General features: G+C 40.5%; 1 protein-coding gene across 1 annotated transcript in view; it reads right to left on the reverse strand.

Annotated features, from left to right (window-relative positions):
• The window catches only part of top3b (DNA topoisomerase III beta), a 55,302-nt gene that overhangs the window by 11,265 nt on the left and 23,988 nt on the right, over nucleotides 1-20,049 (reverse strand). Inside the window, exons 14-17 of the mRNA XM_084360187.1 lie at nucleotides 19,489-19,638; nucleotides 18,164-18,264; nucleotides 5,160-5,361; nucleotides 1,783-1,970 (exon numbers count right to left, since the gene is read on the reverse strand). Coding sequence (XP_084216313.1) covers nucleotides 1,783-1,970; nucleotides 5,160-5,361; nucleotides 18,164-18,264; nucleotides 19,489-19,638 — 641 coding nt within the window. The remainder of the gene's footprint in view (nucleotides 1-1,782; nucleotides 1,971-5,159; nucleotides 5,362-18,163; nucleotides 18,265-19,488; nucleotides 19,639-20,049) is intronic.

Consider the following 20,049-nt stretch of genomic DNA (forward strand, 5'->3'; position numbering starts at 1 on the left):
ACTATGCACTGTATCAATTTTTGAATCGAGAATCGTTTGAATCGAGAATCGATTCTGAATCGAATCGTGACCCTAAGAATCGGAATCGGAATCGGAATCGAATCGAATCGTGAGACACCCAAAGATCCACACCCCTAGTTGGGCCCTTATGTCACCCTCATGGAGTCTGGTTCTGACAGTTTGGTCAGAAACATGCACACCAGTAGCCTGCTGGAGGTCATTTTGTAGGGCTCTGGTAGTGCACCTCCAGTTCCTGCTGCTGAGCTGATGCCCTTCTACAGCCCTGTCCAGCTCTCCGTGACAGCCAGTCTACTGGTATCTCCTCCATGCTCTTGAGACAGTGCTGAGAGACACAGCAAACACACTTGGGACCACACGTATGGATATGCCATACTAGAGGAGATGGACTACCTGTGCAACCTGATTGGGCTGCAGTTACCAGCTAATGCTACCAGTAGTGACAGGGACACGAGCAGAACACAAAACGAGAGAAGAATCAGTCAGGAAGGATAAGGAGAGAGCAATTGTCTTGCTTTTGCCTCTCCACTGCACCTGTTGTCACTTTCATTTGCACCAAAGCTTTATTTATTTATTTTTTAATTGTATTTTATCTTTTGCATTGAAATTGTTTATCTTTTCTGTATTTGCTTGTGCTTTTTGCTTTTTAACCTCTGTAAAGCACTTTGATGGAAAGTGCTCTATAAATAAATTTATTATTATTATTAAAGCAGGTGAAACTGATTCACAAGCACTCCTGCTTCCTAAATGGACAGAATTGATATCCCTGAAGTTTAACTGACTTGGTGTTATACTGTGATGTTGAAGTGTTCCCTTATTTTTTTTAAGCAGTGTATATCCATAAAACAGACTTCTATTCCATCAATCAATCAATCCATTCACCATTACAAATCTCCTTTCAGAGGCCCTGTGGACGTTAATTGGGGTAAAGTTAACCTGTCTGTGTATCATAACAGATACCCCTCTCCTTCTGCCTGATTGGTGTGACAAGTGAAATACTTTGCTCAAAATCTTTCTGTCTGATAAGTGGTTCTCTTGCAAAAATGCTATCTGACAATTGGCTCTTTTTAATTTTTTTTTATGGGACTATTGAAACCTTTGACATTGTAGCTTATCACCTAAAGTGATCCCATGACTCAAAGGCAGGACCAGAAAAATATTAATATTGCCCTTCAATAAGGTGATGGAGGGAGAAGATGAATGCAGAGAAAGAAGTTGAAGGTGGAGTATGAAGTATCTGGATGTAATGGAGTGAGTGTGGGTGAGTGAGTGTGAGCCATGTTTGTGAGGCATGTTTTAAGATTGACGTTTTAAGACATTGTATGTGACATTGTGCCATATACATAATGGTGGGTTCAGACAGAAAGCAAAGCAGTGTGTAGATTACATACTAAGTCAATGCAAAGACACAAATAGACAACAATCCATATCTATTCATGCTGGCTCAGGAAAATGGTACAAATTACGCCAATATGCCAAATTTGGGCCAGGTGGAGTGGGGAGGGACAGTTGTGTCTCAGTTTCTCAAAGCAGGGCAACTCTGGAGAAGAGTTATCTGCAGAGCCAAATTTTCTGAAGCAATAAAGACAAACACTCTTGGTGTGTGCCGTTGCTCACTAGCTTATGACTAATGTATATTAAAGTATTCTGGCGGTTTCGGCCGCATAAACTAAAATGATCCCAATATCAAACTCAATTCGCTTCACGTTTGGTCCAAACACACCTTAAGAATATATAGACAAAAGATGTAGTACTATTTCTTACCTGCACTCTGTGTGCATGTTCAAAGAAGTGCACCACCACATTGCATTTATTACAGGCCATCCTCCATTTTGGTCCAGAGGTGGGATCCAGGACCAAAACCCCACTCTCACACTCCACACACTGTCCAATGCCATAAGAGTTCAGAGAGTGCTGACAAGACGGATGGGTACATTCATTGCATCCCATACCTGGGAAAAAACACATTAAAAGAAGGGGTCAGAAGGCTATATGGACCAAAACTAAGGGCCAGATTTACTTGCAAGGAAGTTGACCCTGCCAGATAATGGGCTGTTTCATTTTTTGATATGCTGGTTATTCTAGCAGCTAGTTGACTGTGATGAAGAAAATAACATCTAGATCAAAAGACAAGCCATTTCTCCATGGAGATCCACTAATCCTGCTGAAATAAAGACTTTGAAGTCATTACTCTGGTTCTGCTTTTTTACACTGAACAAAAGAATTCCGACAAAATGTCATCTCATCGTATAATTTTATGTCAAACAATATCGCGTCTGTGACGGCGCCATCAACAGCAGACACCATACAGTGCTAGTATTTTCTTTGCATTTCATAAATTAAGACAAATAATCTCACAACACTGTTTTGGGTAAGATTTATCATTTTATTATTAACTGTGGTTATCATTATGAACGTTTTCAATTTTAGTGCACACATTTTGGTTAACTTTAAGTGGTCATAAGTTTATTAGTAGTTAGATTTGTTGGTATATTGTTTGTATCTTGTTTTCTTTTATGCATCTGCCCCGAAGAGGGACTTGCAGTCAGAGACAGCCTTTTATCCTGAGAAACAGGAAGTGGAAGTATATATATATGTATATATATGTATACACAGTTGCAATCAAAATTATTCAACCCCCATTGCATTTTAGGTTTATTGGCAAAATTAAAATTTTTTCAGGTGTTTGCAATAAACAAATCACACAAGAACAGTTTAAATAGTTAAATAAAACTAATATTACAAGGATTGCCCATTCCTCATGGGCAAAGGCCTTCAGTTCACAAAAATTCTTGGGTTTGCGTGCTGCAGCAGCCTTTTTTAAATCCACCAGAGATTTTCAATGGGGTTCAAGTCAGGCGACTGTGATGGCCACTCTAGTATCTTCCAGGACTTCTTCTGAAACCAAGCCTTGGTGGACTTTGAGGTTTGCTTGGAATCATTATCCTGTTGGAAGGTCCAATGACGCCCAAGCTTCAGCTTCCTCACAGACGGCATGACATTTTCTCCCAGGATTTCCTGATTCTTGATTGAATCATCTTGCCCTCCACACACTGCAGGTTTCCAGTGCCAGAGGAAGCGAAGCAGCCCCAGAGCATCACTGAGCCACCGCCATGCTACACTGTAGGCAGGGTGTTCTTTTCAGCGTATGCTTCATTCTTCCTCCTCCAGACATACCGCTGATCCATAGGCCCAAAAAGTTCCAGTTTTGTTTCATCGCTCCACAGAACAGAATCCCAAAACCTCTTTGGCTTATTTATATAGTTTTGAGCAAATTGGAGCAGACTTTTCTTGTGCTTTTGGGTCAGTAGTGGTGTACGTCTTGGAGTTCGGGCATGGAGCCCTATAGCGTTTAGTATGCGCCTTACTGTGGAAATTGAAACCTCAGTGCCCGCTGCCACCAAGTCTTGCTGCAGGTCTTTTGCAGTCAGTCGAGGGTTTTTGACCACTTGCCACCTCAGGACTCTGGTGGCAGCCGTTGATAGCCTTCTCTTTCTGCCACTTCCAGGTAGCGTAGCCACTGTTCCTTTAACTTTAAACTTGAGAACTATGCTTCCAACTGTACCTCTAGGATCATTCAGTGCCTTTGCTATCTTTTTGCATCCTTGTCCTTGTTTGTGTAAGGCAATGATCTCTTGTTTTGGACAATTCTCTTGACTTAGCCATATTTCTAACATGCAATGAAACGTCACCGTCAACAGTCCAACAGTGTGCTTGAGCCCACACCTGATTTGCAAATGTGTGCTCTTATGAGGAATTCTATTCAGGGGGTTGAATATTTCTGCAGTAGTCATTGAAAGTAGGATTTAGTGTTGAATTTGGATAAAATCCTTGTAATATTAGTTTTATTTAACTATTTAAACTGCTCTTGTGTAATGTGTTTATTGCAAACACCATTCTGCCATGGTTGTGTGCAGTACCAGGCAGGATTGAATGATAGCAATGTTGTCCCAAATGCACGCTTTGGTTAGCTACCCAATATTGGCTGAGATGACGTATTGACAGCCTAGAAAGTGGGCTGCTTTGGGGCAGCGCTTGCTGGGGAGGGTACAAGAGAAGCAGTGCTTGTGGATGGTATAGGAGTAGTAAGGTTAGCTGTGATGCTGCTACTGCTATTACTACAGGCATGAACAGCTCTAGGCTTTTTAATAGGTCTGAAAAAAAAACTGATGCATCCCACAGTATCAAGTGGAACAGTAACTTGTGTTTTTTCGGCAGACTTGGCAACTACTGCGATTAATTGCATTCATTTTTAACGCATTAATTTTGTGGGTAATCTATTACATTGTGATTTTTGATTTAAAGGGGCAAAACACTTATTTGAGGAAGCTCTGCCCCCTCTTGCCCCTGCATAGAGCCAGCCCCGCTTCCCAGACACATATTGGAAAAAGTCAAATCTACTGTATTCCTAAAATACACATTGTTTTTGGGGCTTTTAAAAAAAGCTTTTTGGGCTTTTTGAAACATGTGTGGGCCCAGCATGACTGAGCTTGACTCAGCCCAGTGCTGCAGGGCTTTGCATCTCCTTCACAACAAGGCTACCTGCTTGAAAGTGTGTCTGTAACTAGTGACACACTTGTCTTGAGTAGTGGTCAACTGAGTGGCTGTAAATACTCTCCTTCGTTGCGGTATTATCGAAGAATCAGCTTACAAGGCTGATCTGATCCGATTTCAATTCCTATAAAATATATCCCTATAATAAAGTATATATTATTCACAATAGAAGTCACAAAACATGTTTGTTTAAGGAGGAGAAAGGGGGGTTCCAGTGGTTGGCCACAATTGTGAGATGTCGCAGCAGTCTGCTTGGAGGCGGAGTGGGCTCCCTTTGGCCCCTTTCCAGGGATGGTCCATCCTGCGCGTCTGAACTTGTGCATTAAAACTGGTAGTGAAAAAGCAAGTCAGCAAGGCCCGGCTTGTCGCGACACAGCCCTAAAAGGGCCTTAGAAAGGATTTTGAAAAAGGCTTTGATTTTTCTAGATAATTTATCATCATCTAACAAACTTTTACAAAATAACAATGAATTACTAGTGTTTGGGCTGGTTACAGGTTTGCTGTCGGGATCACAAGGCTCCAGCTAATTAACCACTACGTAACAACCACTAGATTTACAACAAGTTAACATTCAGGTTTACTCCTACCTTTCTTCATGTCCCTGAAAGGCGGATTGCTGAAGCAGTAGGGGCACAGGGGGTAGCTCTTGCCCCGGGCCCCAGATGTCCACAGCACAAGCTCAAAGTCATCCAGTGGACAGCGGAGCTCCTTGTAGAGCTTGATGGCTCCATTCTGGGGAAGACTATAGGTCTCATCACAGTGGGAGCAGTGGAGCCTGCTGGGCTTGGCCTGCAGATACACATTAGAATTAGATCAAGTGCATTTTTCACTATGGGAACTTAAAATACCCAAACCAGGAACCTTCCATGACCTGAACTTTGAACCTGCAAGCCTTTGGTTCCAGGTTTTGTGATAAATGTGATAAGTGTGATAAGTGTCTGTGATAAGTGATAAATGACTTCTACTTACTATGGACTCAAACTCTACCTCAGTGCATCTATTACTGGATCTCAGCGCTTTTGATACCATAGATCACCACAGAGCAAACTGTCAGGCTGACTTGAATGTCAATTTGGCATCTCTGTCCTGGCTCTTACTTGGCTAAAGTCTGACCTATTGGAAAGAACACAATGTGTTTCTTATAATAATACTTCTTCAATATTTATGTGAAGTTTGGAGTTCCCCAGGGCTCTGTTCTTTGCCCTTTGCTCTTCTCTTTATACATCTTAACTCTTGGCCAAATTATTCAGAGTTATGGAATACATTTCCACTGCTATGCTGTATGTGCCCATGATGATAAATCTCAAATAATTAAAATAGAGACCTGCTTGTTTGTGGTGAAGAAATTGATGTCAGAAAACGTCCTGCTGATTCTCTTCAATCTCTTTTCATCAGCACAAAGAAATCACCAAGATTGCATTTTACCATCTACGCAACAAAGCTACAATAAGGTCTTTCCTGTCCACAGCCAACGCAAAGATCCTAATTCATGCCTTTGTTTCATCTAGACTGGATTACTGCTATGCTTTATTTTTGGGTCTGCTGCGCAAGAGCACTGAAAGTCTTCAAATGGTTCAGAATGCTGCAGCTACAGTCTCAAAATGCACAATAAAATTTGATCATATTACACCAATCCTAGCCTCACTGCATTGGCTCCCAATTCATGTCAGATCAGACTTTAAGGTACTGCTGATGACATACAAAACTGTAAACGGCCTTGCCCCATTGTACCTGTCTGATACCATATATTCCACCTTGCGAGTCTCTTACCTATAGTATTAGAATTCACATTGTCCTGCAGACGAGAAACAACATGTTTATTTCTGATTAACACTGTATTTCTCAAACTTGTTTTTGTTCTCTGTTCCCTCAAGCTGCAAGCTGTGTCACTCTCTCACTGTTCTCTCTCTACAGCTTTCTCCTCCTCCTCACATGAGGGAGGTGTGACTCGGGCACCACTTGGCGATGCCTTGACCTGCTCATCCTCCTGGATCCACACACTTCACATATATCATAAAATCATTTGTATCAGATATTCTGTTAATGCTATTTGTAAAGAATTGTTATTGTTGTTCTGTTTTGTACTTGCGACATCTACTACATGTCTGTCCGTCCTGGGAGAGGGATCCCTCCTCTGTGGCTCTTCCTGAGGTTTCTTCCATCTTTTTTTTTCTCCCCGTTAAAAGTTTTTTTTTTCTCAATATGGCAAGTTTTTCCTCACTCGAACTGAGGGTCTAAGGACAGAAGATGTTGTTCACTGTACAGTTTGTAAAGCCCACTAAGGCAACGTGACTGTGATTTTGGGCTATAGAAATAAAATCAGTTTGATTTGCTTTGATTGCTCGATGTAAATTCCCCTTTAAACACACCAACCCCTTTGGCTCACAGCTGTGTCTCTGGGCTAGAGACAGTTGATAGGCAGAGGGCTGCCTCTCCATACAAACCTAGCTTGAACAACTTGGTTTCAGCAAGCCAGCGTTTGCCACTGGATTGCTCGGTGAGGGGCACCCCGCCTTTTGGAAATCTGGCCTGTCCATTGTCTCTGGCTCAGAGACACTCTGGCAGTGAATACCGGCTCCAGGGGAGGAGTATATACCAAGAAGAGCAGCAGCCTGCCGGTGGACCTGTCTGGTCCTAAGAGAGACTTTGAGTTTGGGATTTCTCCTCCTCCTGCAAGTTTTCAATCACGCGTAGGGATGTTTCAAGATCTTCCTGGCTGATGTTGAGCTGGGTTGACTCAGTGCAGCCTGCTTCTTGCTAGGGTGTTGTGGTTGGGAATGATGCACCTTTGGATCATAGAAGTGATTGCAATGTGCTCATTAAGCTGAGCATCGGGGGCAGATATTTGAGGTTGATGTGCAAGACAGATTTGGGCTCTGTTGTTTTAGTCAAGGTTTGTTTGCACTCAACAACACATCTCATGGCCAACACGCGTAGCTTTCGACCGTCTTGTGACCGGGACAGGCCAGAATACCTTGATTATAACTGATTGTGGGATGGAGGTTCTCAATGAAAAGATTTTTGAAATTCATGTCTTCTTACATTCCAAGTTAATTTCTTGAACCAAAGTAGCCTTGCAAGTGATGTAAGTGCTCGTTGGGAGACTCTTGGCATTGTTGTTTGACTGCCAAAGCAGCTGTCAAACCTGTTTGTCGTTCAAGGTCTGAAAACTCCTGTATTAGGGCTTGTCGCAGCAGCTGATAGTCAGCTCAGATGTAGTCAGTCTGGCGTTCCATGAATTTGCTGGCTTTAAATTTGGTCAGTAAAGCCAGAACACCCCAATGTTACATTCCTCTAAAAATTGTGACTTTTCATCAAATGATGTTGCCATGGCAACAAACTATTTGCCATGAAACAGGAAGTTGTTGTTGAGGGGCTAGCAATACCCGAAAACCTACAAAGCTTGGCACACATGTCAAAAGTAGCAAAACGTGATATTTGTTATGGGTATCAGGATTACGGGTGGAAAAAGGGCTCAAAAACACCCCTTAAAAAACTTCCTCTACATTTCACAGAGGTGTATGAAATTTGGAAGGCAGGCAGATTGAACAGCTTCAGACATAAAAAAGCAAATGTGTGAACCAAACAGGAAGTCTGCCATTTTGTGAAATGTGAGTGTATTCTTGGCCATTTATAGGGGGGGGTCATACTTTAAATGGCAAATGGACTGTATTTATATAGCGCAAGTCTAGTCTTAGTGACCACTTAAAGCGCATTACAACACAAGTCAGCATTCACAATATCATATTCATACATTCATAAACTGGTGTCAGGGTGCCACCTGCTCATCACCCCCCCACTACCATCCTGTCATTTCTCCTAGTGAGTCAGAAGCCGTTAAATATTCCACCGTTGTTCCGTCTCGACGTTTGTATGATTGTTACAGAGGCAGAATGGGGCCGTTCACTTTTTGACAACTAAGCAGATCCTTCATTGGATGCTCAAAAGACATTCAAAATACAGAGGGATGTCTGACTCTTCAACCCACTTAAGCAACGTTATAAGCCCAAATAACAGTTATGTAGTAGCAGGCTTTTCTTTGGCATCTTATCTGAGGAAAAATTACACGTGGAAAAAATCACTGTCACACTGTCTAGTTAGATTCATTATATTTAGATTTTAACCTTTGTGGGAATTTTTGGGGGATTTGCTAAACTATACATTTTTGGAAAGGTTATTGTATAAGGAGTCAGAAAATCAATGTTTGCATTTGCCCAGATGTCTATGTGGTGGCCATATTGAATTTTTAAAAATGGCCACCGTAAAACTTTAATTTGTAATACCTCGGCTTATGAATAAGCTGGAATGTTGATTTTAACTGCTAAACCCACATTTTCAGAGTCAGGGAATCCAATGGCACTAGTAACAAAGCTACAAAACTTTACCACATTAACCCATAGATGCATAAGTGGGTCAAAAATGACCCAGTGTGGTTGTTTTCTTGCAATATCATTGTAATGACAAGCTGTTCGCATTTAATATTCCATGTTCCTCAAAAAACATGTTTTTTTTTATCATCCCATTGAAATACATCCACAATATGGGTAAAAAAACTACACATCACAAGCAGTTGGTCAGATAATAACTCAGAGTTCCTTTTATTGAAGAGTTTTTTCTTTGAGTTTAAAATTAGCTAATGTAAAACTTGGATGTTCTGGAACTATCGACATGCACATTTAGACCACAGTATGATTTAGCAACCTTTTTAATTAGACAGTTTCTATACATCATCATAATCATCATCGCTTTCATGCATCACGGCTTGGGAATTGTCATCGTTCTGGCACTGGCTGCTGCACTGACACATGTCAGTACAGGCTAAGTCCTTAGCTCTGCAGGAGCACCTCCCAGAAGAGCAGTCAGATTTACACTTGCATTGGACCAACTCAAGGATGGCCTTTTGGGCTGGAAGGACCTCTGTGGTCACTGGTTTGAGCATGCCATCCGAGTGTTTGAAGTATCCGTTTTGCAGAGGATCCAGCTGTGGATCCTGCAGAGCAATGGCTGCCTGTGCCCATACTCTTGTTTGGACATGGACTCTCAAGATGTGCTGCTTCAGAGCTCCAAGTGTTGGAGGGAGCTTGTCACTTTCTGCCCTATGTTTGCAGAAGAGATGCCATCACAGTTGAGGGATTGCCTTGATGTTGATCCCCTTGGGTGAGTAAGCTGCACATATAAAGGATTCCAGGGCTGACAGCATTCCTTCTGTCAACGATGTCATTCGGCGAGGAGGAGTACATAACTTCTTAAAAAATGTAATTTCCTGCTGCCAGTAGGGAGCAATATGAAGAAAACTAACTTTTAATGACTTTGAATCACAAAGTTGTGATGATTGCCCTAGCAAAATGTCAAGTTGAACAGGTTAAAGCTGTAGGATGAGTTTGTGCAAATTTTCAAGAGTTTTTGAGCATGTTTAGGCCCTCAAAAACACGGAAAGAATAATAATTCCTTCAGTTTCAATAGGGTCCTTGCACCAGTCCATGCTAGGGCCCAAATAATTCCCTGGATGTTAAAAGGGTCCTCAGACTGGTTTCAGTCATCTGTGAACTTAATTGCATTTTTCATGGGCTAAAGATGCTCGAAAAAAAATTAAAGCCTTACGTGGGTCTCAGCCACAGGCATAGAGAATTGGTTCAATAGCGCCCCTTAAGCGTTTTCAAACTGAAGCCCCCATCTTTAACTTTGAATGACATTCACGAAATATGGTAGGCAGATGGAGAATCTCCAGACTTAGAATAAAGCCTGTTGGGCTTATGCCGTGAACCCAACAGGAAGTCAGCCATGTTTAATTTATTATGAAAATTCAGTGCATTTTTGGCCATTTCCAGGGGTCAAACTTCTGAGCTTACTGACAAAAAGTTATCAAAAGCTTGCATTTTTGGCAAACGGCATAGTTTTGGCAAGGTGTCAAATTAGATTATGTCACAGGAAGACAAATATGAAACAGTAAGTGGTGTTTAACTCTACAAAACATGTTCGAATCTGCACGGAACTTTCCATGGTTGTTGAGAGTATAGGTCTGAACACCGCCATATGCAAATATTTAGTAATAGTCATGACGCCACCTACTGGCAACAGGAAATTACATGCTTCAAACACTGATGTACTTCACCTCCTGGGTTGAACAGATCCACTTCAAATTTGGTCAGAAAAGCCTGAAGACCTCAATGATGCATCATTGCATCATAATTTATCCAATCTGCCCCAAACTGCATGTGTTTGATAAGAGACATAGCTTGAAGACATCTACATGCTATTTTTCAGTAATAGTTTTAGTGCAATTTGGTATACATGTGTAAAACAACTAGACCTTCAAAAAAGTTTCTTGTTGACATGACCTAAACCCAACAGGAAGTCGTCAATTTTCTGCTCATTTTTGGCTAACTTCACGTGTTGTTCTTTTATAAACTTTTCCTAGAGCTTTAATCACACCAATTTCAAAATTTGTCAGGGCAATCTTAACACGTTTGTAATGAAAAGTAATTAGTTTTCATTGAAGATTGTTGTCATGGCGACACGGCAACTATCCATTATTTGTCAATGAACACAAGTTGCTGGAACTTGTACATGGTCGAATCTGAACCAATATTCACACGTTTTGTATGCGTACCGGCCTGAACACATTTATGTGCAATTATTCAGTTTGGTCATAGCGCCCCCCAGTGGCAGCAGAAAATGTAATTTTTTAAAAAGTGAGATCCTCCATCTAGCTGGATGACCACATCAACCTCAAACATGCTGAGGAAACACTTAAGACCTTGATTATGCTATATTGTAAACATTGTGAGATCTGTTGAAGGGCCTGGTCTAACCCTAACCCTAACCCATGAAACACACAATTGCTGTATAGTCAGCTGCAAATATGGTTTGACCCCCAAAAAATTCTAACAAAAGGTATATCAGTGGTTTTCAGTAGTATCAGATGTACTTAAAAACATACTAAAAGTTTACCAAAGTTTGACTCCAAGAAAGGCCCCATTTTCAAAATGGAAGCCGTCAGGTCCTTAAAATGACCATTACTCCTTTGTATTCCTCCTAGACCAGGAACACTGGTGCCTGATACATGTTTTGGCCATGTATTATTCTAATTAGCATAGTTGCATGATAGATAAGTGATTGCAAGTACAATTATATATTAAAGCAATTGGTTACAAGCATATTTATGTGAAAAATAAGTACAATTTCCCTTAAGTAATTGCATATTTCTCCTTTCTCATATCATTTTGCCTAGTGTTGGTGGTTTCTGTGGTTCATAACCATTCTTTTGATTCCAATAAAGAATAAATTCATTAGAACTGTGTGGTACTGTAAAATTAGTCAAAACAGGGCTGCCATGTAAAGGCTCAATACCGCTAACCCCTTTTATTTTTTTGTGTTTTATTTTTTTATGTATTTTTTTATATTTTTTATGTGTTTTGTTTTTTTTGCCTATTGTTTTTTTTTTTTTTCATACTTTTCTTATTTATACATATCTCTTTCTATTGTCTTCAGTTGTTTCCTCTTATTCTGGTTTAATTTTTTTTATACTTTTTTGCACTGTGACCTATACTAGATTTACCATTAGTCGTCACACTCTTCCTCCAATAGGTTGATTATGGTGATTCTCACAATTCCCAACTTGACATGGTCCACAAGCAGGCATGCATGGTAGTCCATATGCCCTGCAACTGCACCGTTGTGTTCGGCAGGCAGTTGTGCAATTACAGTGGATCATCTGCAGGAGGCTTTCTGGGGCAGCAGTCTTACTGGTCATAACTGGCAGGAACCGGTTGTCCACCAGTTTCCATCCCAATCCACTGTGTTCATGTCACCTTCCTTTCCAATCCACACCATGATCTGGAAGTTAACTCTTTGGCAGTGGTATTTGGTTGAGGACTCAGTTGGAGGCAGATGTTCTGGGGTAACAAATGATTTGGGGGTAACGATTTTCTTGCTAAAAAGGTTGTAGCACAAAGAGGCAAGTGAATCGGTACTCTTTCCGCCAAACAACACCGCCATTGCCTTGGTCCCATGGTCCTCTATGACATTCCTTGCTTGATGTGGGAGCAGAAACACATTTGCACAGGACTGGATGGTTTATTCACCATTCACAAGTTTCTGGAATGCTGTCTGTTTGCCAACACTAAAAATGCATTAAGTTGTACCACATCCTGTGACGGCGTGAATAAACACCAACTGGGAACACAAGTCACTACCCAGGACTTGTTTCATCTCACTGATGTTGTACACTTTAGTAGCTTTGGACTTGTCTGAACAAAAATAGAGGCCTCTATTGTTCGTCCCAGCATAGTAGAGGAGAAGAATGAGTAAGTCTGTATCCTCCCCTATCGAGGTTGTGGGCTGATGTTCTGAGGCCTTGACTGCAGCCTTGACAATGTTCACGTCTGCATCACCTGATGCATTGATAACAGTGCAGCCCTTCTTCTCCAGCTCCTCGGTCATAAGATTGATAAGTCCTTGTTTGTTGCAAGATCTGGAAAGGAAATCATCCTTTCTTCCCACAAACTCAGTCTCTGCATTGAAGTTAACGATGGGGTGAGTGTTTTCACCACGTCTCTGATGCGTATTGTCTTTGATGGAAGGACCTTCGCTATAACCATCAAAAATGACATCTTGGACGCCATCTTGAAAATTACACCTTTCTAGTGATCAAACTTTGGTAAACTTTTAGTATGTTATTAAGGACACCTAATACTACAAAAAACAGTTGAGAAACCTTTTGTTAGAATTTTTTCAGGGTTAGGTGATTGGACAACACAGATCGGACAACACAGGCTAGGCCTTACTCCCTACTCGCATCAATGAGCCGAGCGCGTCTATGACCTTGTTGGCAGTTCACTCGTTGTCCTTCCTTTGGTAGGTATCAACCACTGCAGACCGGGAACACCCAACAAGACCTGCAGTTTTGGAGATGCTCTGACCCAACCGTCTAGCCATCACAATTTGGCCCTTGTCAAAGTTGCTCAGATCCTCATACTTTCCCATCTTTCCTGCTTCCAACACAACAACTTCGAGAACAAAATATTTACTTGCAGCCTTATATATCCCACCTACTGACAGGTGCCATTGTAACAAAATACTAAATGTTATTCACTTCACCTATCAGTGGTTATAACGTTATAACTAGGGCCGGGACTTTAACGCGTTAATTAAGATTAATTAATTACACAAAAATTAACGCGTTAAAAAAATTTACGCATTTTAATCGCACTTACTTTTGCACCGCGGAACGTTTCTCACTGGATGAGTTTCAGGCGTACCGATTATACTGGAGCACAATTATTTAACGAGTTAAAAAGCCGCCGACACTGATCACTGCCCATGGATCTATGAAGTTTTAATGTAGCCTGAACGCAGCTCAAACCGACCCGGTGCCTCAGCACTGCGACCAAGCTTTGATAAACACACCGGATCTGCGTTGCACTGTTTAAAAAGCGCTCGTCGCAGTGGAGCTGAGAACAGCGGAGTTTCCTCTGCTGCAGCTGAACAGCTGACATGTGGTCAAGACGTAGGTAGCCTACAGACCTGTCACTGTCTCACGGTGCATAAGACATCACACAGGGAAAACATAGAGCTGCCTGTGTTTTATTAATGTTTATATCAGGCTGAGTTTAACAAATCAGTTTATGCTACTGTAATTTAAGTAGTTAAGTACAGTAATCATCATAGTGTAGTGGCAGGAAAGACCATTTACCAAATAACGTGTTACTTAAACATTTTTCATTGTGCTGTGCTCTAAAAATAAACCAACAAACTAGTGTAGAGTCCTGTATAAGGAGTGTTCAGCTCAAATCTTCCCCTTAAATTTAGGTTCTCAGGAAAATCACATCTTATCAGGTAATCGTTAATCGATCGATAAGGTCCATCAACTAACGATTAATGAATTAATCGATAATTTGCATCCCTAGTCTGTTGGTCTTGGTTTAAGTACCACCTTGAAAAAAAATAAACAATGTTTTGTTGCTTAAGCTTCTGTAGTCAGTCATTATTCAATGGTATACTAAAACCCATATGAAAAAAATTGCTTCTCACTGTTCTCAGGTCAAATATTTATATGCGATTAAAAATGTGATTAGGTTCGATTAATTAATTACAAAGCCTCTAATTAATTAGACTAATTTTTTTAATCGAGTCCCGGCCCTAGTTATAACTGATCAGTGTATATCAAAAGGCCAGAGGTCATCACTGACATCTTTAAGGCATCAGCATACCCATGCCTCAGAGGCATTATGGGTTACTGTGTGTACAGATAGTGGATGAAAAATTGAATTTATACCATAAGTAAAAAAAATGTCATACATTACACAATGAAGGGTGCTAGAAGTGATTGGGTTTGCATACTTTTTCTAGCCATTTTATGTCTGAAGAAAATGAAGTATTACTAAAGGACATTACACCACCATGTGAATCCCAATAGCTACTGTACATGTGCTGGATTCCTAATACAAACTTTCATGACAAAGTTCCTTGAAACTCTTAAAAGGCCAAACCAGCCAAATGTACACCTCCATTGCATATGACGCAATCAAAACACGTGAGTTCCTCAGCCTACATTGCATTCAGAGGACTTCATACAAGGTCCTTGTGGTTTCCACCTGAACACGGTACTTAACCGTCATACGCAACCTACTAAGCATGTATTCAGAAACTATGACAATGAATCATGCATCTACAGCCTCATGATTTATTCATGAATTTAAAAGGGGTTCTGACATCAGATGGAAATAATAATAAAGGGATCAGTCCACTTTGGCATTTTTGACTTTGAAGGCCAGAGCTCAACAGCCAGACATCACATGATCCAGAAAGGAAGGTAAATGGAACTTTCGTGATTTAAAAAAAAAAAAAAAAAAAAAAAAAAAGTTTTTTTTTTTATGCAAAGATTTTTGATTTGATGACAGATGCTAGAGACAGTCATATTTGTGGGGAGAATGGGGATATACTAGGAATCCTAGGAACACTGGGAACCCACTATTGAGGTTATTCCCCTGTTTTTTCAACAGTTTATAAAACTCAAATAATAGAAGATTTGAAGAATCCTACAAGAAACTGATAATGGGGAGGTCAGCTCAGAAATTTCCGTGGGACATACTGTTGTCAGGGGGAAATTTATACCTATTTGTGCGTGTAAAAAGAAAGACTATTAAGATGAGCAGAACTAAACAGAAAAATCAAACAGCTTGAGCCAAAACAACTAGAATTACCACCTTGCGGCTGTATGCAGGGTATGCCAGGGTGATCAGTGGACAGATGTATAAATGATATCTACACACAAAAAACATGTGCACGCCTTTCCCCACACATGAACTGATATTTATAAAGGGAAGATGTGCGGAGAGAATTTTCTAGAGACAGCTGCAGGTGAAATGAAAAGGTGGACATGAAATATAAAAGTGAGAGATGTAACATTACAGTAAAACATTGTTTAGGTTTTTTGCCAGTGATTGGATGGTTATTGTCAGGCTACACAGTATTGTATAAAATGCCATTCAGAGGCATACTTATAAACTTAATTTTACATTATTTATGAGTGATGAATGTTATCACTTATGGTGGAGCCATTACTTCTCAGTTAATCATCTTTTTATTTGATCCTGAACTGTGGACCACGTTTCTGTTTCAATATGAGCTCTACTGATCAGTCTTGGATCATTCTTCTGACATCTAATAATGATACCTGAAATATAACCATGATGATGGTTTATAGGTACATTTGTGGGAGCTGTAATTAGCTACAGTTGTGTGTAATGACAGTTGTTCTGCTGCTGTTGGAGAACCTTACTGATCAAACATGATGAGTCGGACTAATTCTTCTTTGCTGTTCTTCTCATTGACAGGTCTAATGAAGCTACAAATTGTATAATGTGGATGCTTTCACTCAGGCAGCGCAGATCTCTACAATCAGCACAGTTTCGAGGTGGATACCAAAGTTTAGGTTCATCAATTCAGTTCCTGACCAAATGTGAAATATGGTCAGATCTCCCCTTCTGTTCCTGAGTTATGGCATTGAAAAATGGCCTCTGTTACTACAGAACAGATGCAGATGTCAGTTGACCTTTGACATTTTGGATATAAAATGTCATCACGTCATATTCATCATCAAAATCAAAGTGCCTCTGGCCACAGCAATTGCTGTTGCAGAGTCATACAAAGGAGCCAAATTCAAATCCTTAAGTACAGTATAAAGATAATGTAATGATGATAAATGATGATAAATGTAATAAACACAATTTATGTCAAACAACAATATTACAAATCTGGTTCAAAATTTGCAAAGCTTCTGGCAAGGAATCTGGAAAAGTACCACACCAAGAATGCAACATGCGGTCTGTTGCACAATTGGTTATGGTATCCCACAAGGGTGTCACGATTTCGATTTTAAATCGAAATCGATCGAAATTAATTCACAATCGCGAACTTCGAATTAAAAAATAGAATCGTCGATGCTGCCACGCCCCCATGTCACGTCCGGTCGGCTTGCCAAGGGGAAAAAAACACACACGTGTTGAAGTGCTTCACGTCAACCTCCTCTAACTTAGCTACTAGCTAAGCCAGTAGCTATTAGCTACAGCCAGTCAAACGATAGCATGGTGTTACACCATTCCTGTTCGGCTCCCGGACCGTGGACGGGAAGCACAGGGGAGATGATTTCCTCCAGGGCCGAAGTTTCTGTTTACCTTCGGGGTGAACCCCCTTTCACGTGTTAAGCTGGTCGGGAAATAATACCAGGGAGCTTTGCTGTATCTTGAGGAGCCGTCGCCTTTATTCAGCCAAACTGCAGCCTGTATTGTACACTTTGTTGCTGCTGTCGCTACTACTGCTACTCCTTTCGCTTCTCCTTCCTCTCTCATTCATTCACTGTCCGCACGTACGCACGCTCCCTCACTCTCGCTCGCCCACTCACACCTTACGCACCTTGTATATGTCCAACTGTTCGCAAATAGTTTGTTAAGACACTTAATTGTTCAGAGAAGACTATGGACACGGCTGTTTTATTTTTTTGTTTGTTTTGTTGTGAACTTGAATGTCATCTTCTGTGAAGAAGACTGCAGTTACAAAGGAGAGACTAGATGGCAGGTTATTTTGTTTAAGTTTCCGATTGACTGAAGATATAAGTTATTGTTACATTATGTTGTTAATAAATGTTTTCAATTTGACAATGTAGTGTGGTACATTGCGAACAAAAGTCAGATATTATATTGCATAAAAGTCTAGTCTAAAAATGGCATAGCAACCTGTGCTTTAAAAAAAATAAATGTAAAAATCGAGAATCGAATCGAATCGTGACCTTAGAATCGAAAATTGAATCAAATCGAGGATTTGGAGAATCGTGACAGCCCTAGTATCCCATTGTCTTGTCTTGCGATGTTAATTGTCTCGGTCTGGAATGGTGATAATAACAACAATAATAACGGCCTGAGCCACAGAACATGTCATTGTGGCATATCTACTGATGGCTCCACACTTTGTTCTATTGTGTATTGTTCACCTTTGACACTACCCTTTTTATAAATGTATAATAATCTTGATGATAACATCTACAATCATGCTTTCTTCAAATTCTAACAGTAATTTCAACTGTTCTGCTGACCTGTATGTACTTCATGAAGCGGTGGCACTTGCCACAGCGGGACAGGGGCTTCCCAGTGGCAGCAATGGGTGAAAAGGAGACCTCCATCAACTCATCCATGCCTGTAAAACACAACAGACAGAACTGTGGGCTGGAGTTGTGTAGGAAAAAACTACAAGATATGTCAGACAGATACTTCCTTAAAATCTTTAACCCTTTGCTGTATCTCCACTTGCATCACTTTTACTTTTCAAACCTTGCTACTGAATTATCCCACATCCTTTTATTGACAGTTACATGAACAAACAACAGTAACGTAGTAACTGGTAGTGTCTTTGGCAACTTATATGAGGAAAAATATACAGGATCTCAATCACAACACATCATAACAGCATCCATATGATTATAAACAGTCAGCAGGTACATGTTTAGATTAACAGGTAGACACCGGGGGAAACACGTTGAAAAAAAACACACAGACGTCAACATCATGATGTGTACCGTCAAGCAACTTTTGGATCCGCAGCGCCGGCATGCTGTATGAATTGAGACACTGGTGTGGCTTTATACCATGCTGATTGGTTTTTGTGTGAACAACAGAAGGCGGAGATAATGCAGAGTCTGTGTGAAAAGGTCTAGTGAGAAATGTTGCAAAGCTTAAGGTGATGTTATCAAATTGTTCTTTGTTTCGTTTTACAGAGATCTGAGATTTTCAATATACTGTATGTTAATGTAATGACTTGGTTACCAAATGGTTGCAGATGAATTCCTTTTTACTTGATTTATCAATTAATCAACTAAACGCTGCATCTCTACATTTCAGCAGTGAATAGAGCTCACGTCCAACATAGTCTCATGATCACAGGTTGTCATTTCTCATTTTTGATTGGTTGCCAAGCTTACAGAAAACGGGTCTAGCACTGCTGTCAAATACCAAGCGAGAGCAGAGAAAGGAGAGTGGTGAGTGGCATGCTGCTGATGGTGCAACTCTGATGGATCGTGATGGACAATGATAATAACCCTCATTCCGAAACTACTTTGGTTTAGTCTCTGCCTGTTTTGTTGACCTAAATAACCTGAAAAAGTCCAAAATTAGTGGCTGGCACTGCTATTTGTGGTGTGACAATAGCAAGTCATGAATTAGTTGTATTTATAGTCTCTGTATTAAAAACATTGAGCCAATTCTTATGATTGCATGAAGATTTCATTTATGATTGAATCTTTGTTATAAATTTTAAAATGTCAAAAGCCATTGTCACAATGATGTACACACAATACCACCATTTTGCAGACAACCCCTTAAAGGAGTTTGTGACACTGTGCTCCTGGGGCTCCAGAGAACTTACTGGGGATGGAATCCACGAAGTAGTGAAACTTCCTCTTGAAAATATCCAGCGTGTGCTGCAGGACCTGTTGAAAGTTGGCTTTACCCAGCGCAATGAGGTTCAACTGCTTCTCAACAGCGCTGCGTATGGTGGGCAGCACCAGCTCTGCATCTGCAAAATACACACACACACAGCAAATCCGCGGTGTTTTAAAGATATAATATGTAAGAATTCTGCATAATTCTGCTAAACTAAAACCCACTAGAGCTTTGCTATATATTTCGTTGAGTTTTGTACTTACATTATCCCAAAGTTTTCCAACAACTTTCAAACCCAGAGAAATCCACTAGTTAACTCAACGTAATGGTACGTTTCATTTGGTTGCCTGTCGTTTCTTATAGGGTTTTTAGTGGTGGTTCACCACTGGCCAAGCAAGTCTGACTGCAGGATCATTTTTCATTAGCCGTAAGCTAACTTTAGCTGGCAAAGGCACACATGTACATGTTTGAAATTCAGTTCAACTCTCAGTAAATTCAGCACTGACAAGAAACTCTGATTCTTTTTCTTCCTTTCCCCTCTACT

The sequence above is a fragment of the Pagrus pagrus genome, assembly GCF_965226575.1.
Source record: "Pagrus pagrus genome assembly, chromosome: 8".
Lineage (NCBI taxonomy): Eukaryota > Metazoa > Chordata > Actinopteri > Spariformes > Sparidae > Pagrus > Pagrus pagrus.